General features: G+C 43.1%; 1 protein-coding gene across 4 annotated transcripts in view; it reads left to right on the top strand.

Moving 5' to 3' along the window:
* LOC139323323 (opioid-binding protein/cell adhesion molecule) overlaps positions 1–26539 on the top strand; it is a 484189-nt gene that overhangs the window by 375845 nt on the left and 81805 nt on the right. For 2 of the 4 annotated variants that reach the window (XM_070952647.1, XM_070952646.1), the window contains exon 4: positions 1733–1735. The exons of the other annotated variants lie outside the window; for them this stretch is intronic. In XM_070952647.1, the coding sequence (XP_070808748.1) occupies positions 1733–1735 (3 nt within the window). The remainder of the gene's footprint in view (positions 1–1732; positions 1736–26539) is intronic. 4 annotated transcript variants of the gene reach the window in all.

The following is a 26539-nucleotide window of genomic DNA, read 5'->3' as shown; positions in this document are numbered from 1 at the left end:
ATCAGCTGGGACTCGGGAGGCAGAGAATAGATGGGGGTGGCGCCAGTCAGAATTTTTACTACCGGTTCTCTGAACTACTCAAAATTTCTGCTACCGGTTCTCCAGAACTGGTCAGAACCTGCTGAAACTCACCTCTGGACCACACCTAGAATCCTGCATCCAGTTTTGGTCACCACACTATAAAAAAAGATGTTGAGACTCTAGAAAGAGTGCAGAGAAGAGCAACCAAGATGATTAGGGGACCGGAGACTAAAACATACGATGAACGGTTGCAGGAACTGGGCATGGCTAGTCTAGTGAAGAGAAGGACCGGGGGAGACAGGATAGCAGTCTTCCAATATTTGAGGGGCTGCCACAGAGAGGAAGGGGTCAAGCTATTCTCCAACGCACCTGAAGGCCAGACAAGGAGTAATGGATGGAAACTGATCAAGGAGAGATTCAACCTGGAAATAAGGAGGAATTTTCTGACAGTGAGAGCAATCGACCAATGGAACAGAAGTTGCCTTCAGAAGTTGTGAGGAGCTTCATCACCGGAAGCTTTCAAGAAGAGACTGGACTGCCATCTGTCAGAAATGGTGTAAGGTCTGCGGTTGGACTAGATGACCTCCAAGGTCCCTTCCAGCTCTGTCATTTATTTATTTATTTATTTATTTATTTATTTATTTATTTATTTAATTTATTCAATCTGTTAATCTGTAATCTGTAAACGTTGCAGTAAATTCTCATCCCATCTCCCCTCTTCATCAGTTGCCTTGTCCTTCTAGTTCTCTCAATCTTGCCAGGCATAATAATTTCTCAATTCACTGCACATGCTCCAAATACGTGAATTTCTGCTCGCTGATTGTCACTATTAGGGAATAAACAGACTTTATCTGATCCAGAGCAGATGGATTGGTACTTCTCCCAGCCCATGGTTTGGTAATTATGCCCAAATTTGTCATTTAAAAGATCTCGTCTCTTGTTCTTTCTCAGTGACAAAGTTTCATATAATCCTACGTTGCCAGTAAAAAAAATACGTACATTGTAGAGTAACTATGAGGATACAGTACAAGAGATCCGTGTACTCTATGCCAGGTTTTCTCAACCGTGGTAACTTTAAGGTGGGTGGACTTCAACTCCCAGAATTCCCCAGCAATCATGGCTGGCTGAGGAATTCTGGGAATTGAAATCCACACATCTTAAATTTGTCAAGGTTCAGAAACACTTGTCTGCTCGCTGGTAGAAGAATGATATATATGTGGATTTAATAAAATTTCAACAGGGGTGGGCTTCAAAAATTTAACAAGGAGTTCTCTGCCCAGTTGTTGGGTGGGCGTGGCCATGGTGGCCATGGCCTCGTCAGACTCCTGCACCACTGTGGGGGGTGGGATTTTTGCCCTCCCCGGGCTCTGGAGGCTTTCCTCGAGCCTCCGGGAGGGCGAAAACGGCCTCCCCAGGCTCTGGAGGCCCTCTGGAGGCCGGAAGCTGGCAAGTTTCCAGGCTTCCCGAATTTCCGGTAGGCCTGTTTTTCGCTTTCCCCGAGCCTCCGCGCATGCCCTGCACTTACCTGCATCCAAAACAGGCCACGTGAGACTTTTGGGAGGGGCAGATCTGGGTGGGAAGGGCCAGCTAGGAGTGGGATTTGGGGGTTCTCCAAACTGCACAGAATCTTAGCTAGAGGTTCTCCCAAACCCATGCGAACCCCCGGCAGCCCACCCCTGCATTTCAATAATATTTCAGGGAAATTAATAAGAGGGTGGAAAGCTGTGGTTGTCCAGATGTCCTTGGAGATCATTGTCCACAATTACTATGCTGTCCAAGGCTGTTGGAGATTGAACGAAGTGTGGTTTCTCCAGCCTCACTTAAAAGAGAGCAGAAAAAAGTTATCTTCATTATGCTTTTTGTTCTTCTTCTCACCCTACCTTCACCTGTTCAATGTTATACACACACGTATGCAAACACACATACACGCACACACACATATACATATATACATTTCTGCTTTGGCTCCCTACTGGGAGTAGCAATTGCAAAACCACTCAGGAAGCCTATTTTCCTGAATCTTAATAAACCTGAGTCCTCTTGACAAATATTAGCAAATTCAAGGTTTGCAACCTCTCCAGAGAGGAAGGAAAATATTATTGTCTACATTTAGCAGAGAAAGAACTAAAGCTATGCAGAAGCCGGCGACTAATTTTCAATCAAAAAACAAGTGTCTTCAGGGAATAAAAATATCCAGATCTCTGCTTGGGGGAAACAGGTACTCTGTGACTTCACAACAGAATAAAAAGAGATAGTATGCATCTGGAATTATTATTATTATTTTTTTGAATTTTTTTTTTTTTATGTTTTAAACATAAAACATAAAACACATCTTTTTAGAGCAAAGGTTTGATCCGGTATAAAATAAGTATAAATTCCAAATTTCATCCATTAACATCTTAAAGAAGAAAAAAAAAAAGAAAAAAAGAAAAATCTAAACCCAATTCTTATCATTCAATCTAACATTTTGTTCTAGCATTTAACATTCTACTGTATATCACCCTAAATCTTAAATTCCAAATCTAAACAGCTTTTTATAATATTCATTTTTCATTTTAACAATCAGTATTTCATATATTTTCCTTACTCCAAATCAAATCAGTGTTTCTTCAAAATCACATCTAAAGACCGACATAAAATATTTTACTCCTCTCTTAAAAACATTTCAAAATCCATTCACTTTAAAATTTATTCCACATTTCCACCTGTAATTTAATATACCCAAAATATTTTATTTTTACTAGTTAAAGCTTCTTCTCCATTACAACTAATTCTAGTGTTTAAGTGGTTCATAACTTATATAGCTATTCCCCAGCAATATTTTCCTCCACTTCTATCAATTTGGCTTTAGCTATTCTTCAAAAATATCTCCTTCACTCCTGCTAGGTTTATTTTTGGCTGGATTACAGTTTAGTTAGCTGGTTTCCAGGGATGCTTTCCTCCACTCCTAACCTTATTTGTTGGCTGGATCACAGTTTGATTTTAACTGCTCTCCAACATTTGGAATTATTGAACGGATGGAATTCCCCTCCTTATTCCCAAACTAAGCACTGATTGAGCTTCATTCAATATCGTAATCACCGCCTTGCTGAAGAGAAAGTTTTAATCTGTTTCTTCGGGATTTTATTCATCAGCCTGCACCAAAAGATATTCTGGATTGCACTTTCCCCAATTTATTCTGCGTTGCATTGCTCCCTGAATTCAAGATGTTCTCAAAAAGATTTTCACCGTTTTATTCGCTCTTGAAAGTGATGGTGGTGGGGGGATAAATCAATTAATTTCTGCAGAACCTTCCGCAGATAGCAGATGCAGCAAGAAAAATAATCAACTCGGGATAATTTTCTTTTCTTGGAAGGCCAGCCCACACTGGTTGCAAAATACATATAGCTTCTTCTGGTAGATTGCTAATACATTTTGTTAAAATTTAATTTGGATGAATAGTAAGGATTCAATCCGAGGATGAATAAGCCACTTATTGAAATAGAGGTCTTTCACATTCATTCCCATTCTAGGCTATTCTGTTCATGACGTTGAAAAACCTACATTGTTCATATTCTCTGTAAGATCAGCTCATAATTTTCCTTGAGATAGGTAATTTCCATGTACAAAACAACTTAATACCCTTGAAAAAAAATCCTGCATGCAGATGCAACTGTTTTTAATCAACACATTGAACCTTCCTAGGGTTGATTTCAACCAGAGGTTGTTGTGGGCCGCCAGCGGCCTGCACGGATTGTTGCTGATTCCGACGACGAGGAGGCTGGTGTGGTGTCGCACCAGCAGCCTGTGTAGCTGGCGCTCGAGTCGGACAGTGAGGAGGCTGAAGAAGATGTAGTGCCAGAGGCAGGGATTCAACCAGGGCCTTCAGAACCTCCAGAGGCTCCTTTAAGTGAAGAGGATGAAGTGGAGGAGCCTCTTCTCAATGCACGAGCACGCAGAGCTGCCAAAAGGCAGGAGTAGTTACTCAGGAGAAGGTCTCCTCGAAAGTAAGGCTTGGGGCTAATTGGCCACTCCCTTAGCCTATTTAAGTTTGCACACAGCTTGTAAAAAACTGCAGCAAACAACGTGTGTTCTTCCGTTCGTTCGCTGATCATTGAGTTTGAATTTTCTCTGCAAACCTGGCTTCTGGGCTTTCTGCTAACTCTAGTAAGACTCTATCTTATCTGTGGAATTTCTGGCAGGTTGTTAAGAATGTTTTTATTAACAGCCTGCATTTGCAAAAGACTGTGTTTTGAAGTAAACTGAGTTTTGTTCAGAGTTTGTGTGTGCTACATTCTTTGGGATCCGTAGCTGGGGCAGAACAGAGGTGGAATTCACATAGGGTAGCAACTGGTTTGCCCAGCACCACAAATGTGAGTGTGTGTGCCATCCATGCATGCATGCGGCATCACAAAACATAGCAATTTGCCCGCGCGCACCGTCTTGCATGCGTGTGGCATCAAAAACACAGCGATATAGGCAGAGGTGGTATTCAGCAGGTTCTGACCAATTCTGGAGAACCGGTAGCGGAAATTTTGAGTAGTTCGGAGAACCGGTAAATACCACCTCTGACTGGCCCCACCCCCATCTATTCTCTGCATCCCAAGTCCCAGCTGATCTGGAGGAAATGGGGATTTTGCAATATCCTTCCCCTGGAGTGGAGTAAGAATGGAGATTTTACAGTATCCTTCCCATGCCATGTCCACCAAGCCATGCCTACAGAACCGGTAGTAAAAAGTATTTGAATCCCACCACTGGCTATAGAACGGGATTGCGCCCGGGCAGGTGGGCAGGCTCACCTACAGGTTGCCACTACCAGTTCGCTCGAATTCAACTCTTCGATAACTAGTTATACCTGGACATTTTCATGCTATTTTCCTAGCAATGTTACCAATTCGGTGGGTGATTCTAAATTTTCAAATACTGTAAGGAAGTTTTATTTAAAAATAATAATAATAAAAAAAACCCCTCTTCCAAGTATAACCTATAGTACTGGTATTCTTCTCTTGGAAGTCTTCCATCTAACTTCAAGCACGGATAGCCAGGTGTTTTAACCTATGTAAATTAACGCAACTCTTAATGCATTAAGTCTCCAAAAGAATAATGGAAGATAGAAAGGAAAGCTTCTGCGTGTTTTGCAGCATCTTAGGGATCTATACCTTCCGTTGAGTTATCCATATTAAACTAGTTCTTTGAGGTTTCCTGGATGGTGTTCCATAATATTCCTCCTCCATTAACAACCAAGAGAAAGATAGAAGGATAGAATTAACAGAGTTGGAAGGGACCTTGGAGGTCTTCTAGTCCAACCTTCTGCTTAGGCAGAAAACCCTACACCACTTCAGACAAATGGTTATCCAACATCTTCTTAAAAACTTCCAGTGTTGGAGCTTTCACAACTTCTGGAGGCAAGTTGTTCCTGTGATTAATTGTTCTAACTGTCAGGAAATTTATCCTTAATTCTAAGTTGCTTCTCTCCTTGATTAGTTTCCACCCATTGCTTCTTGTCCTGCCTTCAGGATCTTTGGAGAATAGCTTGACTCCCTCTTCTTTGTGGCAGCCCCTGAGATATTGGAACCCTGCTATCATGTCACTCCTGGTCCTTCTTTTGATCAAGATTACAGTCCTACTTCACTCTTGAGGTCACGGAGCCTCACCTTGTTCCATCCCATCGTTCTTGTATTTCTTAAGTGTCATCCCGAGAGCAATCCCCACGATCAGCATTGGAATCTTGAAAGCATCTCATCTTCGCTCTTACAAAATAAATTTCCATGGAGAGCTTGGCTCATTCCCCCAATGATCTTCCACAGATGGACCACTGCTTGCAAAATATCAATTCAACAAAAGGTAAAGGGGCAAAGTGGCCCCACACCCTTCCTAGATTCCAGGAGGCCCTCTCTCTTCTACCCCACCTTAACTTACCATATTTTTCAGAGTATAAGATGCATCATTTTCCCCCATAAAAGGGGGTGAAAATTTAGGTGCATCTTATACACCAAATGTAGCCCCGCCCACCCACTGGCCCCCACCCTTTGGCCTCTGCCTCCCAGCAGTTTACCTCCTTGCAGCAAGCAGCAAGAAGAAACAGCTCCTTTCAGCTTCAGCACAGCCTAATTAGCACAAGTTGATTGGATCGGCCTCCTGACTCTCAGCTGTTTTGCTCTCAGCTGTTGCGCACGGGCCTCTGCTGCTTGCTGCAAGGAGGCAAATTGCTGGGAGCAGATTTTTTTTTTTCCCCTTGGGCTAATCAAGCTATGCTGAAAACGAAAATGAAAGTAAATCAGGCTGTTTGCTGTTTGCTGCAATGAAGCAAAATTGCTGGGAGGCAGATTTCTTTTTCTTGTTTTCCTCACCAAAAAAGGTAAGTGCGGTTTATAGTCCGGTGTGTCTTATACTCTGAAAAATACGGTATATTTCTGTTTAGGAGCAAGGAAAAAGAACACACAGTTCCAAATAAATCGGTGAGTTGTGGCTGCCTATTGCTGATTTCTTAAGAGTGCTTATGGAAGCCGCAAGGCCCAGGGGCATTATTGTAAATAAAGGTAATGCTGGAAGCTAACAATTTGCTTCACAGCAGGCTGGCTTCCGTTTCAATCATCCGCATTCTCCCAAGCCACGGGTTTCAGGAGAGGGACAAACAGTCTTTATCAAAGGCCTGCACCCCTCTCTTACAAATAGATTTTTGAATTAGTCCAAGAGTTACAGGTTGTCCCTGGGTCAAGTCCAAAGTGCGACTGTCTGCAAGACGCTATTACAACTCGGCTTTTTGATTTGCTAACACCCTAAAACCCATCAGGCCTTCCATTGACCCGCAGAAGGTCCATTGTTGTCATCGCCTGCCTTGCTTAGGTCCATCGCTGGTTGAGATTGGGAAGAGCCTAATCGACGGTTAGCTGTTCTTTTCAACCAAGCAAAAAGAGAGTCAAGTGTTCAACAAGGGGCCTGGTGGCTCAGCAGACTAAAAGCATTGTGATTAACACCAGCTGTCTGCAATTACTGTAAGTTCGAATCTCACCAGGCTCAAGGTTGACTCAGCCTTCCATCCTTTCTAAGGTAGGTTAAATGAGGATCCAGTTTGTGGGGGCAATAAGCTGACTTTGTATAAATATACAAAAGGATGAAGGCTATTGCTTAACGCATTGTAAGCCGCTCTGAGTCTCCGGAGAAGGGCGGCATATAAATCAAATTTTAAAAAAAAAACAAAAAAACAAGAGATATCTGACATTTGGGACTATGGGTCCTGCTAAGTTTCTCTTCTTTTCCTCTAGGGACGTCTGTGAATAGAATAGAATAGAATAGAATAGAATAGAATAGAATAGAATAGAATAGAGTAGAGTAGAGTAGGGTAGGGTAGGGTAGGGTAGGGTAGGGTAGGGTAGGGTAGGGTAGGGTAGGGTAGGGTAGGGTAGGGTAGGGTAGGGTAGAACGGAACGGAACGGAACAGAACAGAACAGAACAGAACAGAACAGAACAGAACAGAACAGAACAGAACAGAACAGAACAGAACAGAACAGAACAGAACAACAGAGTTGGAAGGGACCTTGGAGGTTTTCTAGTCCAACCCCTGCTTAGGCAGGAAACTCTACACCACTTCAGACAAATGGTTGTCCAATCTCTTCTTTAAAATTTCCAGTGTTGGAGCATTTACAACTTCTGGAGGCAAGTTGTTCCACTGACTAATTGTTCTAACTGTCAGGAAATTTCTCCTTAGTTCTAAGTTGCTTCTCTCCTTGCTTAGTTTGCACCCATTGCTTCTTGTCCTGCCTTTGGGCGATCTGGAGAATAAATGAACTCCCTCTTCTTTGTGGCAGCCCCTGAGATACTGGAACACTGCTATCATGTCACCCCTAGTCCTTCTTTTCATCAAACTAGACGTACCCAGTTCCTGCAACCGTTCTTCATATGTTTTAGCCTCCAGCCCCCTAATCATCTTTGTTGCTCTTCTCTACACTCTTTCTAGAGTCTCAACATCATTTCTACATCGTGGCAACCAAAACAGGATGCAGTATTGCAAGTGTGGCCTTACCAAGGTCTTATAAAGTGGTATTAACACTTCACATGATCTTGATTCTATCCCTCTGTTTATGCAGCCTAGAACTGTAAGGATGTTGGTGCTTATTTCTCTCGGAGGCTTCCAGGTGTCTGTTGAGGGGCAGTTTAAATCTCCAGAGATGCGGAACAAGTTGGCAGCGATGAGAAATCAAAGTTATTTATCGCTCCGCTCAGTAAAACAGATGTGGATAAGCAAGCTGTTCCTTCCTGGTATTCCCTCCCACCCCTTCCGTACAGAAATGTATGTTCTCTAATGCTGCTGGTGGTTCCTACAAATGTAATGTGTAAGGAAGGTCTAGCAGTGTGCTTTGTACCAGATGGGCCCCCATATGTTTCGCCTCTCCCCATGCATCCATTTTGCACATATGCCTATTGGGTGGGTACATTTGCCTCCCTTTGGTTTGTAGGAAGACCGTCACGCTATTTAACAATATTAGGGACTGATTTCATCTCTTGTTCCTTTTGGAGTCGCCAGATTGAGCTCCGAACGCTGCCGACTGTGCTTTTAGGAGCCTTCCTTCCAGATCTGCTTTGGTAAGCGTGGAATTGTATCACACAGATTTCAGAAGAGTTTCGGGTTGTTGTTGTTGTTGTTGTTGTTTCAAGCTACACACGAGTCACACAAAAGGGGGTTGAAAATTGGGGTGAAGGCTCAGCCTTTCCCAGCATTTAGCAATAGTGCTTAGCAATAGCACTTAGACCTATATACTACTTCACAGTGCTTTACAGCCTTCTCTAAGCAGTTTACAGAGTCAGCAAACTGTCCCCAACAATCTGGGTCCTCATTTTACTGACCTCGGAAGGATGGAAGGCTGAGTCAACCTTGAGCCCATCAGGATTGAACTTCAGGCTGTGGGCAGGATTAGCCTGCAATACTGCACTCTAACCACCGTGAAGGGAAGGGAAGGGAAGGGAAGGGAAGGGAAGGGAAGGGAAGGGAAGGGAAGGGAAAGTAGGAAGGAAGGAAGGAAGGAAGGAAGGAAGGAAGGAAGGAAGGAAGGAAGGAAGGAAGGAATAGCACTTATATACCGCTTCACAGTTCTTTACAGCCCTCTCTAAGTTTACAGTCAGCCTATTGCCCCGCCCCCCCCCCCACCCCCAACAATCTGGGACCTCATTTTACCGACCGTGGAAGGATGGAAGGCTGAGTCAACCTTGAGCCTGGTGAGATTCGAACTGCAGACAATCGGCAGTCACCAGAAGTAGCCTGCAATACTGCATTCTACCTACTGTGCCACCGCAGCACTTCATTTAGTGTGCTCATTTGTTTATTTATATTTAAATAAATAAGATATGCTTTTAGCAGTGTTCCAGGATGTGAAGGGCTGTTGCAGAGAGGAGGGGGAGGGGTCAACCTATTTTCCAAAGCACCTGAAGGCCAGACAAGGAATAATGGATGGAAACTGATCAAGGAGAGATTCAACCTAGAAATAAGGAGAAATTTTCCGACAGTGAGAACAATCAACCCATGGAACAGAAGTTGCCTTCAGAAGTTGTGGGAGCTTCATCACTGGAGGCTTTCAAGAAGAGACTGGACTGCTATCTGTCAGAAGTGGTGTAGGGTCTCCTGTTTGGGTGGGGGGTTGGACTAGATGACCTACAAGATCCCTTCCTACTCTGTTCCTCTGTTAAATGTATCCCACAACCTTTCTCCTCCTATTTTCTCCTACAAATCTATGTGGTGGATTGGGCTGAGAAAGATTTTGGCTGAAAGTCACTCATCTGACATTCATCGTTAAGGCAGGACTAGAATTCGGAGTATCCTGGTGATTGGCCCAAAGTCACCCAGCTGAATTTCATGGCCATGGTCGGACTAAAACTACCCATCTCCTAGTGATTGTCCCAAAGTCATTCAGCCATCTTTCATGACTAAGGCGGGACTTGAACTCATGGTCTCTTACTTCCGAGCCTGGTGCTTTAACCATTAGACCAAACTTATGCAACAGTGACAATATTAATAACACCAAAAGGTAAATAACAATGCAGGTAAGTCAGGAATGGCAATCCTATAGTATGTATGTATTAGCAATAGCACTTAGACTTATATACCACTTTACAGTGCTTTACAGCCCTCTCTAAGCAATTTACAATTTGGGTCCTCATTTTACCCACCTCAGAAGGATGCAAGGCCAACCGAATATATAAATTATATATTTATTACATTATTTTTTAAATAATGCCTGACTTCCGGTGACTCTGGGCAATTGTAAAAAATTATATACTTATTGCTTTTCATTTTTAATGTTGCTTTTTTTCCCCCTACTAAATTAATTCAATTTTTTTAAATATGAAAATGTGAAAATGAAACATAAGCATCTTTTGGTGAAATCTTCCAGCCTTATCCAGAGGGTTTCTACTCATGAGTAATTAAGTTCAGAAAAGCTCTTTGCAAAATTGTGGTCATGTGATCCCATATGAATATTTTGACCTAGTTTTTAGTCACCAATTTTGGTCGCTACATTACAAAAAAGATGTTGAGACTTTGGAAAAAGTGCAGAGGAAAAGCAACTAAGATGATTGGGGGCTTGGAGATTAAAACATATGAAGAATAGTTGCAGGAATTGGATATGTCTATTCTAGTAAAAAGGGACGCGGCGGCTCAGTGTCTAAGACGCTGAGCTTGTCAATCGAAAGCTTGTCGATCGAAAGATCGGTAGTTCAGCGGTTCGAATCCCTAGTGCCGCATAATGGGGTGAGCTCCCGTTACTTGTCCCAGCTTCTGCCAACCTAGCAGTACAAAAGCACATAAAAAAATGCAAGTTGAAAAATAGGGCCCACCTTTGGTGGGAAGGTAACAGCGTTCTGTGCGCCTTTGGCATTTAGTCGTGCCAGCCACATGACCACGGAGACGTCATTGGACAGCGCTGGCTCTTCGGCTTTGAAACGGAGATGAGTACTGCCCCCTAGAGTCAGGAACGACTAGCACATATGTGTGAGGGGAACCTTTCCCTTTCCCTTTATTCTAGTGAAAAGAAAGACTTGGGGTGACATGATAGCAGCATTTGAGGGGCTGCCGTAAAGAAGAGGGAGTCAAGCTATTCTTCGAAGCACCTCAAGGCAGGACGAGAAACAATCGGTGGGATCCTACTGGTTTAACAACCGGTTCGCTGAGTGCGCATGCCAGATGCACGCTGCATGTACATGCACAGTTTGCAGAAAATTGAACTTCCGCCTTGCTGAGAGCAAAGAAAACAGCTGAGGAGCGGCAATCCACTCTGCCACCCTGATCAGCTGGGCTTCAGAAGCAGAATTAAAGGTGAGTATAACGCAGGGACGGGCTGGCGGGCCCATTTCAAAGAAAGAGAGAACCGGTTCACTCACAGCTGAAAGTCGGAGCTAACGGTTCGCCCGAACCGGTCTAAACCGGTAGAATCCCACCACTGGAAGCAATGGTTGGAAACTAATCAAGGAGAGAAGCAACCTAGAACTAAGGAGAAACTTCCTGACAGTTAGAACAATTAATCAGTGGAACAACTTGCCTCCAGAAGTTGTGAATGCTCCAACACTGGAGGTTTTTAAGAAGACACTCGACAACCACTCTCTTGCTTGAGCAGGGAGTTGGACTGGAAAACCTCCATGGTCCCTTCCAGCTCGACTCTGATTGATTGAATAACCCGTATGAGCCCCTGTGATCACGTGGGTAAGGCATTCCAGTCCACCCAGAATCCTCGAGCCGATCGATCTCCATCTACACTAAGTATATTTAATGAGTCAATTCCAACTTTCACTTTAGATGCATACTTTTTCACATATTCGTATTTGAGCATTTGGATGCATATAACGTGCCAGATTTCTATTTTATTTTATTTTTTGCAACTTTGGCAAAGTGTAAAATATAGTCGAACGTTAAATTTGATTCTGCACAGCGTTTGAAGAAATATGAATCAAGATACTTTACCAAGGGATTTACACTGATTAAATGCCTCAGGGGTCTCCAGGTTTCCAAGAAGTACAGCAATAGTATGTATACTTTGGAAAGGAAGTTTTCTCTGGCTTCAACAGAAGCTGAATTGTTTAGGAGAATATGGTTTATCTGTCAGTGTTCCAAGTAATGCACCCATTGAAAGCAGAACTCCAAGACAGGCAGGTTCCTCAAAGAACAATTTTATTGGACACGTCATATTGGCACAACTGGTGATAATTGTACCTCTGAAGTTCTCACGGTTTTCACCTAATTAAAAAAATGAAAGTTTCCCCCTTTCCCCCAAGTCATCAGTCACATTGTCCAATGGAGCTGCTGGCTGATTGCTAGGCTACTCTCCTCCTCCTCTCTCTCTCAGGCACCTGATGGAATGACCTTGGTTCCCACAGTAAACTTTTTGTTTTGACTACCAAAACCCCTCTATCTAACTTGCCCCCTCCCTGTCCCTTCTTCCGTCCTAGTGGCAACCCTGAAGCCTCCAAGATGGCCTCAGACAGGTTCGCTTCAGGATTGACATAATCAGGAATGGATTAAAGAGTTTTCTGAAGTTATGGAACAGTAGAGTTACCATAAAGTCAGGGGTGGGATTCAGCCGGTTCAGAATGGTTCGGGCAAACCGGATGCTAATTTTACATCTGGTTCGCCGAACCGGTAGTTGCAAGGACTGGCTGGCCCCATCCACCCTGCCCCACCCTTCCCAGGAGTCTCCACGCGGCCCATTTTGGATGCCAGGTAAGTGCAGTGCCCACACGGAGACTCTGGGAGGGTGAAAAATGGGCCTCCCAGAAGTTCCACAAGTCTGGAAATGGAAGAGGGCCTCCGGAGGCCAGGGGAGGCCGTTTTCATCCTCCCAGAGGCTCTAGAAAAGCCTCCGGAGCCTGGGGAGGGCAAAAATGCTCCCCCTACAGTGGTGCAAGAGGCCGAGTAGGCCACGTCCACCATGGCCACACCCACCCAGCAACCAGGCAGAGAACCGGTAGCTAAAATTTTTGAATTCCACCCCTGCATAAAGTGATCTCTGGTGGTCGATCAGCCTACCCTGACGCCATTTACATTTTTATTATCCGTGATCATTAGCCCTTTTCATCCTGCGATTTCCCAATTGGTGCTTCACAGCTTGCTTCTCACCACCGCGTAACATAAAACAACCCGCAAAGTGGAAAGGGTGGGAAAATATAGATTTGGGAGTCTTTCAAACCTCCTTTTGTGCCCTTTCCTTTGCCTTGTCTAAGCAGCCATTGATATTCGGTTAAAAATAAACTCAAAGTAAAAAACCATGTATTCTCCAATTGAATGGCTCTCTGATTTAGATTCCGAGCCGCAGAGCTGCTGCGAGAATTAATATTTTTCTAAGCATAGCGGTCCTAATTATGCCTCACGCTAAAATGGCTGCCAGAGGCAAATACAGATGGAAGGGAAGAAGAACGGGTGGAAAGTTGCCACAAAGATTCATCTTTCTTCTAAAGGAGTTAAATGTTGTGGATATTTTAAAAAATCAAGAAACATGCAGACTTTTTTTTTTTTTTTTTTTAAGGAATATAATGAATGTAACGCATGCGAGAAAAGGGTTCGTGCAGTAGGGGGGAAAAAGATGTTTTTCACATCTCTATATTTCCATTTAAGTGAAGGTTACCTATTAAGAAGTAAGTACTAAGTGAAGGTACTTCATTAAGTGAAGTTTACTCCTACTTTGGAAGGCAAGTTAGGCCTACAGTTTGATAGGGTTACAGTCCTTTTTTTTGTAGACTTTGTTGGAAGAAGTGTCCATCTGGGTTCAGTTCCAAGTGGGGAGAAGGACAATGGAAACATGGAGACTGCTTGGAAAGATGGTTTAATGGTGGACAAGACCACATGGTTTTGAGGTCCTGGACAAAATAAGCACATGGGGGAGAGAGAGAGGGAGGGAGGAAGGGAGGGAGAAAGAGAGAGAGAGAGAGAGAGAGAGAGAGAGAGAGAGATGGAGGGAAAGAAAGAAAGAAAGAAAGAAAGAAGAAAGAAAGAAAGAAAGAAAGAAGGAAGGAAGGAAGGAAGGAAGGAAGGAAGGAAGGAAGGAAGAAAGAAAGAAAGAAAGAAAGAAAGAAAGAAAGAAAGAAAGAAAGAAAGAAAGAAAGAAAGAAAGAAAGAAAGAAAGAAAGAAAGAAAGAAAGAAAGAAAGAAATATTTGTACCCTCTATTGGGCTTTGAATTTGAGCTTGTATTCTGATTGGTTGTCAGACTCCCATGGGGCCATGCAGGGGTAACTTTGTAGGTTGTCTTTTGAGTCCCAAGCTTGGTTGAATTTTGCTGGGTGATGAAATCTCCCCTGGTGCCATATGGTGAGTTCTGTTGTTAGATGGGTAGAGGGCTAATCCTACTTTGTTGAATCTTGGGTGAGGGCATTTGTTTATGAATAGACCTAGCTATGTCTTTATCTCTTAAGTGCTGACATCTGATGAGGGCTATTAAGAAAGGTGGGGGCTATTAAGAGTGAGTCTGCTTCCTGCCTCTAAAAAAACATGTTTCTCCATTTCTCATCCAGGGAAATATAATATTCTGCCTTTTTCATATTTCCTAAAATATTTCATTTGCCTAGGAGAAGGGTGGATGCTAACTTCCTACAACTTGTACACATTAGACTATACAATTGATTGGAGACTGCAGCCAGGTATTTGATGGGATATAACCAGTGGTGGGATTCAGCCAGTTCGCACCACTTCGGGAGAACCGGTTGTTAACTTTCTGAGCAGTTTGGTGAACTGGTTGTTGGAAGAAATCATTAGGGCAGAGAACAAGACCACCTTCTGCCGCAAATAGCCTCCCACCGGCCAGTTCGCTCGCACAGAGAGGGCCTTCTCAGGGTGCCGTCGGCCAGACAATGTCGGCTGGCGACCCCCAGGGGGAGAGCCTTCTCTGTGGCGGCACCCGCCTTCTGGAACGACCTCCCCCTAGAGATACGCACGATACCAGACCTCCGGACTTTTCGTCAGGCCCTGAAAACTTATTTATTTCACCTAGCCAGGCTGGCTTGATCCCATCCGTTTCGGTTTTAATTTGAAATTGATTTTAATTGGGTTGTTTTAAATTTTGAGCCGAAATTATTTAATTACCTTTTAAACTGTTTTAAAATTTTGTATGCTGTGTTTTATCTCGGCTGTTCACCGCCCTGAGTCCTGCTGGAGAAGGGCGGTATACAAATAAAATAAAATAAATAAATAAAATAAACTGGTTGTTAAATTATTTGAATCCCACCACCGGATATAACACACTACAAGGTTGTGAGGTTAAGTGAGATAATTTGACTGTAAGTACGAGTAATGGGGCAGGACTACAAAAACCATGTCCCAGAGGTGCTTTTTGAAAGGCAATGGGGCTTTCTTGATTCTTTTCCCCTTGAAAACGAAGAAAGGAAGAAGCTTCTTGAATGAGAAGTGAAATGTTTTCAAGGTAAAAAACAAGAAAGTCCAGTTGCTTTTTGAAAAAAAAACATCTCTGGGACAACCATGACCTGGATGATTGAGAATCTCCCTATGTACAAAAACAAGGGGTTTTTCAAAGAACAAAGGTAGTTATTTCTTCTAGTAATAAGAAGTATCTTGAGATATTTGATTGTTGTTGGCAACCTTAAACACTCAAAGAGCCACAAAGGTCCTAAGCGGAAGCCCCTGTTCACTTTTGGAGCCGACCGGAAGTCCGGTTCCCCCCACCATAGAGTCTCCTCCTAGCACGGCATCCTTTTTCCTCTACCTGTCCTAACTGAAAGCCGTATCAATTGTGGAGCTGACTGAAAAACCTGCCCCTTTCCATAGTAATTTCCTGGTGTACCGTGCTTTTCCTCCCCATAACCGGAAGCTTCTGTCAAAATTGTGGCAGCGACAGGGAGCTGCAAAAGAGGAATGAAAGAGCCACATGCGGCTCCAGAGCCACAGGTTGCTGACCCGTGTTCTAGAGGTTTGTTCATCTTCTAGAATCTTTTTTTCCAACTTATAGCAATAGCGCTTAGACTTATGTACCACTTCATAGTGCTTTTACAGACCTCTCTAAGCGGTTTACAGAGTCAGCCTCTTGCCCCCAACAATCTGGGTCCTCATTTTACCGACCTCGGAAAGATGGAAGGCTGAATCAGTCAAGATCAAACTCCTGGCTGTGAGCTGAATTAGCCTGCAATACTGCATTCTTACCACTGGGGAGGGAGGGAGGGAGGGAGGGAGGGAGGGAGGGAGGCAAGGAGGAAAATAGCCATAGCATACTGCATTCTGACCACTGTGCCACCACTGAAAGAAGGAAGGGAGGGAGGGAGGGAGGAACAGCAATAGATTTATATACCGCTTCATAGTGCTTTTACAGACCTCTCTAAGCGGTTTACAGAGTCAGCCTCTTGCCCCCAACAATCTGGGTCCTCATTTTACCCACCTCGGAAGGATGGAAGGCTGAGTCAACCTTGACCCTGGTGAGATTCAATCTGCCAAACTGCGGGCAGCCGGTAATCAGCAGAAGTAGCCTGCAGTACTGCACTCTAACCACTGTGCCACCGTGGCGCTTATCAGCTTTTCTAGACCTTCTAAATGTTTTGTAGCTGAGCTGTCAGTTTTAGTTTCCCTGGGCAAGTATAAAGAAAATTCTTGACTTCTCCCCATTCATTTACCAACCCTTCAAAGTTGTGACGATGCTAAAAAAAGAGTGGCTTGTGACCAGTCCTCACCCTTATGAGTGTTGCAGCATCTCTGCTGTCACACCATAAAAAATTAGGGCAATCGGTAGCTGGTATTAGTTGAGATTTGACAACTCCAAAACTCAACTAATAAATGCTCTGTCCTACACACTGGCAAAAAAAAATAAAAATAAAATCAGAACACCAAATAAAAGTTGGGTGGAAACGATCTCGTGGTAGCCTTCCTACACCCGTTGTTGTGTCATCGTCAGGAGAGGACTCCGAGAGTGAAGGGGAGGAGTTGGCAAGGCCTCCCTCTCCAGGACCCTCCTCTCTGGCAATGCCTTCGGTGTCCGCTGAAGGGCAAGAGATAGGGCCAGGGCCAAGCACGTCCACGCAGCCACAGATGGACAGTGATGAGGGTAATGAGTCTTGGCTGGACCCACGCCAGCATTGCAGAGATAAGCGCGTGCAACAGAAGAAAAGGCGTGCCCAAGATTAGGCTGAGTCACTGGACCACACCCCACAGGATATAAAAGGGAGCGTGGTGGCCAGTCAAACCTTGTGACGAACAAAGCTGAAAGTTTCCACGCCATTCTGCATTGCCGGACTTTTGCTTTAAAATGGGATTATCTCTGGACTTGATTGTAATTATTGAGCTGCTTTCCTTTGATGTATCAGAAGTGGGGAGAAGTTATCTCTCCTCTTTGTAAATAATAAACTCTTGGCAGGCAGCCACTAGGTTGTTGCCAAGTTCCGTTATCATAAGGAAAAGGATTTTGCCGGCTGGTTTGGTCTTTAACTCTTGAACGTCTGTTGGTGTGTGTGCGTGGGGTTGGGGACAGAACACCCGTGTCGCATGATCCTGAAGTTCCTTCATCGTAGTTTTGCAGTGTGTTCCTGTTCCTACTTTGGCAGAACAGTTTAGAATTCTGATTCCGCACGGCTGTCCTTTCAGCTAAAAACTCAGCCACAGAAACATTAAGAGATAATTTGTCAGTCTGCGGAATTTTTTTGAAAGTGACATTGGCATGCCTTCTTGGAAGCATCCGTTTTGCTCCTTTAGCTTTTCCACCGTTCTGTGGTGGACCTTCAGCCGCATGGCTACCACCTGCGATGGAAAAGCTCCCTCCTGATCTTCAAGCACTTCCTTTTGCCCGTAGCATCTTTGCAGTAATACCGAGCTAATTGGATTCTTTCTTCTCCTGCTGAGTTGCAAGCCAGGAGGAGGTAAGGCCAGGAAGTGATGGATGAGAAAATAAAAAGGCAACCCTGAAGCAGAAAGGATTTTAATTGGAGTGGTTGACTCATCTTGACTAATTGTACATAACAGGGACGGAAGGGTGCATTCCAATCTGGGATCAAGGCCACTTGAGTAGGGCTAGGGAAAAGAAGGGTCTCACTAAACAGGGAAGCTCTGATGTCAACAGAAGAGAATCTTTGTAGCTCAGGGTTGAACTGTGGGGTCCTTGGTACTCTCTGAGTTTGATGGTTTTCTTGCAGATGTCTCCTTACCAAACTAGGTAACATCAACAGTAGTAGAAGGAAGTGGGGTTGAGGAGGAAGAGGAGGAGGAGGAGGAGGAGGAGGAGGAGGAGGAGGAGGAGGAGGAGGGGGGGGGGAGGAGGAGGAGGAGGAGGAGGAGGAGGAGGAGGAGGAGGAGGAGGAGGAGGAGGAGGAGGAGGAGGAGGAGGAGGAGGAGGAGGAAGAGGCGGCATATAGTGATTATGGGATCCTTGGTGCTTTCTGAGCTTGGTGGTTTTATTGCAGATGTTTCATTACCAAACTAGGTAAAATCATCAGTAGTAGAAAGGAGTGGGGTTGAGGATGAGGAGGAAGAGGAGAAGGAGGAAGAGGAAGAAGAAGAAGAAGAAGAGGAGGAAAATGATGACTATGGAGTCTCTGAGCTTGTTGGTTTTCTTTCAGATGTTTTATTACCAAACTAGGTAACATCATCAGTACTATCTCAAAGGTGCTTTTCAAAAGTCAACTATTTTTTAAGGAAAAAGAAGGCATTTTGCTCCTCATCCAAGAAGCTTCAGCAGTTGTGATGGTAGGGGGATGGAAGGTACCTATCCTTCCATTCCCCTAATATCACAACTGATGAAGCTTCTTGGATGAAAAGCAAAATATCTTTTTCTTCCTCAAAACAACAACAACAACAACAACAACAACAACAACAACAACAACAACAACAGGCTGGTTGTCTTTTGGAAAAAAAAAAACCACTTTCTATGTTCTATTTGCGAATCTGAATTGGAAACAAGAGAAAAAGTCTGTTGTGTCTCTTGGGTGGACATTGCGGAGAATATTCCACTTTAGGGAAAAGGCATTCGACAAGTTTCGTTTGACCTGGCATGCGCAAAAGCAGGGGACTGGAAACTATTTTATCAGGCTTGCTACTGAATTATACTTATCCCTATTGTTATTATTCAATATTTCTTAACATGCAATCAAGAACATTGATTATATAAATTGATTAGAAGGTTTTAATCAACCGAGAAGATGGCTCAGAATAATTAAGCAGCAGAATTATTTAATAAAATGTTTTTTTAAAATAGGAATGCTAGCTACAGATGGCCAGAAGGGTTGTGAATGGGGGCTGTTCTTCCTTTTCTCTCATCTCCGACAAACATTTTGACAATATTAGACAAAACTGTTTTTTCTTGGGTCAGTCTTCTGAACTGACCATCATTTTGATGCACTGATAAAAAGAGACTAATTTACATTTACAAACAATTCCTTTTTCTTTCCTTCCTTCCTTCCTTCCTTCCTTCCTTCCTTCCTTTCCTCCCTCCCTCCCTCCCTCCCTCCCTCCCTTCTCTTTCTTTCTTTCTTTCCTTTTCTTTCTTTCTTCTTCTTTCTTTTTTCTTTCTCTCTGTCTCTCTCTCTGTCTCTGTCTCTGTCTCTCTCTCTCTCTCTTTCTCTCATATTTGTTCCATTTGATGCAAGATCTGCTTGTTTGTTCTGCCCTTGTCTAATTCATGTAACAAGTGATGTGTGATGCTCATCATTTCGCACCTTCGCAAATATCCATGCTGGCTTTCCATTTTTGGGAAAAAAAACAACAACATTAAATAACCAAAAAAAAAAAAGGTGCTACAGTCACCTGAATTGTTGCAGCTTTAATTTTCGAAAACATATCTCGTGCACATTTTGCTCATACTTAAATGTATAATTTCTTTCAAAACTCATTCGAAAGTATCTGTTATTACATTTGAAATATTTCAAGGTGCACCATTACATTCAAGAAAGTGTGAGGCTCAGGGGCAGTTACATTTCAATTATTATATGGGTTGGTTCGAGAATTGCTAATCTAGTCACACCATAACAGGAATTGCCCCAGAGGAGAAAATCTTAAATATCTTTAGCTATAACACATGGATGCATCGTCTTAGAAAATATTTTTGTTCCTGATGTGTCAACGTATAAAGTCTTTCTCAAGTTCAGTTCAAATGCTGATTACTTTGTCAACACATAGAAGTGGATTTCTGGGCAATGAAAAGATGAAATTATTTTTCAAGCAAAACAATTTGATCTACAGGTAGATCTTAACTCACAACTACAACGGGGGATGACCACAAACTTTGGTTGCCAAAATAATATGGCCATTAAGCGAGCCATCCCACGTCCAGATCTGATTTTACAAACCATTTTTACTGCAATTCTTAAGCGGATTCGTGTGGTCCGTATTGGTGAATCTGGTTTCCCCCTATTGACGTTGTTTGTCAGAAACTGGCTGGGAAGATCACAAATTGTGATCACACAACCACAGGAGGCTGCAGCTGCTTGTAAATGCCAGCCGGTGGCCAAGTGCCCCAAATTTAAAATCACATGACTTCATGATAGTATGGCTGTCGTAGGACAGTTGTAAATAACTTTTTCCGAGGCTGTTGTAACTTTGAACGGTCATAAATTGAGGACTATCTTGTACATCCCTAGGATATTCTCATAGTCCCCCTTCCAAGTAATAACCTCATCTGACCCCTGCTTAGCTTTTTCAAAAACAACCAAGATTGCCTAACATAGCAATGTTTCTATTTACACACAGAAGCAAAGGTAGTTTGAACAAACCAACCAATTAAAACTTGTACAATTGATTGACTTCAAACCCTTTTGCTTCATTATATTCCTGGCAGAGGAGGTTGTGAAATGTAGAAGTCAAAAATGGCTGCCTAAAAGCAAGCTTTTTCTCCTCCTTCATGGTGGACATTCATCTTGATGTCCTAAATTGGGGCCATATTTTTATGATCAATGGGCTCCCCCGCTTGCTCGGCTAATGATTCTTTGAAGTTCCACACTGTTTAATTCCTTCCTGGAATTTACTGATGATTGTTGTTGTTGTTGTAGTTGCGAAGTCATGTCTGACCCTTTGCAACCCCATGGACAACGTTCCTCCAGGCCTTCCTGTCCTCTACCATCCTCTGAAGTCCATTTAAAGCTCACGCCGACTGCTTCAGTGACTCCAATCCAGCCGCCTCGTTCTCTGTTGTCCCTTTCTTCTTTTGCCTCAATCTTTCCCAGCATTAGGCTCTCTTCTTCAGGGAGTCCTTCCTTTTCATTAGGTGGCCAAAGTATTTGAGTTTCATCTTCGGGATCTGGCCTTCTAAAGAACAGTCAGGGTTGATCTCCTCTAGGACTGACCGGTTGGATGGCCTTGCAGTCCAAGGGACTCTCGGGAGTCTTCTCCAGCACCAGAGTTCAAAGGCCTCAATTCTTTGGCGCTCAGCTTTCCTTATGGTCCAACTTTCACAGCCATCCATTGCAACTGGAAAACCAGAGCCTTGACTATACGCACTTTTTTTTTATTGAAAAGTTTTTTAGGAAAATACAAACATTTTCTCCCCCCCCACCCTTCCCCCCTCAACCCCTCCCGCCCCCTACCTCCCAGCCCCCTTTCCCTCCTTCCCACCCCACCCCCTCCCTAGACTTCCCAGAACAAGCACAGGGTATAACATCACAAACTTAAAGCTAAAATATGCTAACAAATTTTTACATTCATATTCTCCCTAAGTCTTTAACTCTTTATAACTCAAAAACTATAAACATAAACTACTTAAAAATTATTTCATTCATAAGCTATATGTATCTTCTTTGTTCGGACACACTTTTTTTTGTATATAGTCAAATCCATCTTCTCCATTCCAATAATATATCTTTCATTTGAATGGTCTTTAAGGTATGATGAAAGTTTTGCCAACTCTGCCAATGCACAACTTTTAGTGTCCATTCCTCAATGGTGGGTGGATCTTCCTTCTTCCAATACTGTGCCACCAGTAACCTGGCAGCTGTTATTAAATTCAAAACCAACTTGGTTTCTATTACAGTACAGTCTGTAACTATTCCCAGCAGAAAAAACTGTGGTGTAAATTTAATTTTTTTTCCTTAAAATATTTTAAATAATCCACCATATTTTTATCCAAAAAGCCTTAACTTTTGCTGGCAGGGTTGGGATACTGATGATTACCCTATGAATATTGTTTTAATTATGAAAATGGGATATTTGCCATTAAGGTATGGTTAAGGGTTTCTTTTAGTGAGGTACACCTTGCCCTCAACTCGCAAACACTGTTAGAGCACCTAAGCTATAAAGATTGGCCAAGGATGTCCCAAAGATGCTTTTTCAAGAAGCAACTGGACTTCCTTTTTTTTTTTTTTTTTTTAAAGACATTTGCTTCTTATCCAAGAAGCTTCTTCAGCTCTGACAGGACAGTGGGGAATGGGAAGGATTGATATTCCTTGCAGACAGCTGGTCATTTGCATCCTTTTTAGAGGGTCCCTTGAAGCACTTGGAGGTTTACCTGTGTCTCCACAGGAGCAGTGGTGCTCCTGGATCCTGTAGTCTGCAGTTTTTCCTCTGGAAATCCATTCCTACTTCCCCACCATTCAAAGGATGTTCATCTCAAATTGTATCGCTAAAAGTCTGTAGAGATTCTCAGTCATCCAGGTCCATGTTTTTCCCAAAGGTGCTTTTTCAGGAGGCAACTGGACTTTCTGTTTTTTTTTTCCTTTGAAGACATTTCGCTTCTCATCCAAGAAGCTTCTTCAGCTCTTTCATGATTAACCGTTCCCCTGTCAGAGCTGAAGAAGCTTCTTGGATGACAAGCGAAACATCTTCAAAAGAAAAAAAAAAAAAAAACAAGTTGCCTCCTGAAAAAAACACCTTTGGGACAACTATGACCTGGATGACTGAGAAAGCTTTTAGTAACTTCTTCAGTAGCGGCTACTGAGGAATATTGTATTTTCACTGAATGGCCTGGAGCTTGGAATTAAATAGCATTCAGTTTAACTGCAAAGGTAGTTTGAACCTCTGGTCACCTTTCCCATTATTTTAAAGAGCGGCAAAGAATTCATAAAGACGAATTTGTAACTGTGCCACCAAGGAGCACTTACCTCTTTATACCTCTACTCTGAAGTTTACTATCCAGTGAAAGATTTTAAAAAATCAAAAATTACAGCTGGTTCAAAAATTATCTTGGTTAATCTTTAAAAATTATTATTTTTAAATTAGAAATTTTAAATTTAAAAAAAATTATTATTATTATTATTATTATTATTATTATTATTATTATTATTATTATTATTATTGGTTAATCTTTAGTGAGATTCACAGCCTTTGAGGCTGGTTAATAGCTCAGCAGCTCGAGTCCTAACCAAGGACCTAGGAACTGTTAAGGTATCGTCGGAGGGATGTAAGCTGTTCCGAGTAAGGTGGTTTTTTGGAGAGTCAAATGTTCAAGTCCGGCAAATTTAGAATTTCTAAATAGCGGGGTAGCCCTTTGGGTATTGCTCCGAGGGCTCCAATTACAATCGGGACAACACACGTTTCTTTTTCCACAGTCGCTCAACTTCAATTTGTAAGTCCCGGTACTTTGTGATTTTTTCTTGCTTGCTTATCTTCAATCCGGGCGTCACCAGGTATTGCAATGTCAATGAACCATACTTTTTTCTTTTCAACTATTGTTATGTCAGGTGTGTTGTGGACCAAGTGCCTGTCAGTCTGAATTCCTAAAGTCCCACAAGATCTCATTCTCTAAAACTTTCTGTAAAACTTTCTCAACCTGATGTTCCCAGTAGTTTTTGCTGTACTCAAATCCAAACTTCTGGCACAATTTCCAGTGAATGATTTTAGCAAACACGGTCATGGCGTTGTAGGTAGTCAGTTTTGTGAAATAATTTTTTTATTATTATTATTATTATTATTATTATTATTATTATTATTATTATTATTATTTATTTAAGGCGGTGAGCTTTAAAGTAGCCAGATCTGTTTTTCAGGCTTCTGTGAGATTCGAAAGAGGCAGAACTAGCTCATGTTGCACTTGTGTCAAAAGCACTGAGGTGCTTCTGGGTTGAGAGGATTAGCCAGTGACATCACTATTGCTCACTAAATACCCTCGTTTCATGCCCAAGGCAAGAGCTGGAGCGAAGGACAGGAGCTCACCCTGCCCCATGGCAGTGCTTGAATCCAGTGATGGGATCCTCCTGGTTTAACAACTGGGTCTGGCTAGTCTAAAGAAAAGAAGAATTAGGAGTGACATGATAGCAGAATTCCAGTATTTGAGGGGCTGCCACAAAGAAAAGGGGATCAAATTATTCTCCAAAGCACCAGAGGGCAAGACAAGAAACAATGGATGGAAACTAATCAAAGAGAGAAGCAACCTGGAATTAAGGAGAAACTTCCTAACAGTGAGGACAATTAACCAGTGGAACAGCTTGCCACCAGAAATTGTGGGCGCTCCATCACTGGAGATTTTTAAAAAGAAACTAGACTCTAGACCAGTGATGGCTAACCTTTTTGCCATCGTGTGCCAAAAGCATGGGGGGAGCGTGGGGGGGACACACCGCATGTGTGCCCACATCCATAATTCTATGCGCCCCGGCCCCCCTTATGCTCCCCCTGCTTTTGGCACGTGATGGCATGGTGGGCCCCAGTAGCCCATTTTTCACTCTCCCCAGGCTCCAGAGCCTTTCTAGGAGCCTGGGGAGGGCAAAAACAGCCTTCCCCACCCTTCCCAGAGGCCCTCCGGAGGCCGGTAAACAGCGTGTTTCCTGACTTCTAGTGGGCCCAGAAGGGCCCAAAAATCAACTGGCCGGTGCATACATGCGTTTCCGGAGCTGAGCTCGTGTGCCCTCCAATATGGCTCCCACGTGCCACCTGTAGCCCCCTGTGCCGTAGGGTTCGCCATCACAGCTCTAGACAATAACTTATCTGAAATGGTATACGTTCTCTTGTTTGAGCAGGGGGCTGGGCTAGAAGACCTCTAAGGTCCCTTCTAGCTCTATTATATCCTAATAATTTAATTAATTTAATTTAATTTAATTTAATTTAATTTAATTTAATTTAATTTTAATTTAATTTAATTTAATTTAATTTAATTTAATTAATTTAATTAATTTAATAATTTAATTTAATTTAATTTAATTTAATTTAATTTAATTTAATTTTATGATTTAATTTAATTAAATTTTTTAATTTAATTTATTCAATTTATATGCCACCTTTCTCCGAAGACTCAGGGCGGCTAATAAGTATGAGATGCAGGAATAACTGCAAAGATGCTGTCTAGATTTTTACAAATCTAATTTTTTTTTTTTAAAAAAAAATGAATTAAAATCTTAAGTTCCACGAAGAGCTATGAGTAAGATAACGTTTTTGCTCGTCTTGCATTTCCTCCTCACCCAGTGAAACGAAAGCAAAGCTCCCCTTTTCAGGGTAGGAATTAACTCACCCTGAGCTTGATGACGGCTTAGTCTACAAGCAACGGGTTGCCTGCAATTTCTCTCACACCAATTAACAACTTTATCTTGACCCCCCTAAGCCAAGAATAGTTTGGAGCACCTTATTAGCTTCGCTCCAACTTCTTGGTAGCTTCTCTCTCTCTCTGCTCACCAGACATAGGACAGCTTCCATGAAGACGGGATGAAAGTATATTGGGCAGGATCACCGTTACGCTAATGGCGATTCCAGGGATGGGAGGGGTAAAAGGATGCTTGCCCGAAAGATGAAATTTCAGAGAATGTAAAACTGTGATGGATTGTGCATCTGTGGAAGGGGCACGTGTGTGTGTTTGCGTGTGTGTGTGTGTGTGTTGGTGGACGGAGAATTTCAACAAGAGCATCACGGTTTCCAGGGAAGAGGCAGCACGTTCCAGAGAGGGGCCGAGACAAGAGACTGTTAACGGGATGCTTGCCAGAAAGATGAAACAAGGATGGGTCCTTGGTGCTCTTGGAAAACTGGATGGTTTTCCTGCAGACGTTTCCTTACCCAAGCTAAGGAACTTTGTCAGTGCTAGCACGGATGGCGTTACCTACTTGGGTAAGGAAACATCTGCAAGAAAACCACCTATCTCAGAGAGTGCCAAGGACCCCCCCCCCACCGTCCCACTCTTCCTCCTCCTCCTTTCCATAAAGCCCACTCCCTTCTATCACTGATTACGTTACCTAGTTTGGGTAATGGAATGCCTTCAGGACAACCACCAAGCTCAGAGAGCACCAAGGAGGGGGGTCAGTTCTCCACTTCCTCTTCCTCCTCCTCCTCCTCCTCCTCCTCCTCCTCCTCCTCCCTCCTCCCTCCTCCTCCTCCTCCCTCCTCCTCCTCCTCCTCCTCCTCTTCTTCCCCTTCCTCTCACCTTCTACCTTCTCCTCCTCCTCCTCTTCCACCTCCTCTTTTCTTCTTCTTCTTCCCCTGTCCTTCTCTTCCTCCTCCTTCTACTCCTCTTCTTCTTCCTCTTCCTTTTCTTCCTCCTTCCTCCTTTTCTTCTTTTCTTCCCCCTCCTCCTCCTCCTCCTCCTTTTCTTCTCCTTCCTCTCTCCTCCCTTCTCATCTTTCTCCTCCTCCTCCTCTTCCTCCTCCTCCTCCTCTTCCTGTATGAAATATCTGCAAGAAAACCAAGAGCACCAAGGAGGGGGTCAGTCCTCCTCCTCCTCCTCCTCCTCCTC

This window comes from Pituophis catenifer, unplaced genomic scaffold, assembly GCF_029215685.1.
Source record: "Pituophis catenifer annectens isolate HBS135680 unplaced genomic scaffold, rPitCat1.0.hap2 SCAF_12, whole genome shotgun sequence".
Taxonomy (NCBI): domain Eukaryota; kingdom Metazoa; phylum Chordata; class Lepidosauria; order Squamata; family Colubridae; genus Pituophis; species Pituophis catenifer.
The sequence above is the reverse complement of the archived record's forward strand: the minus strand, read 5'-3'. Positions and strand labels throughout refer to the sequence as shown.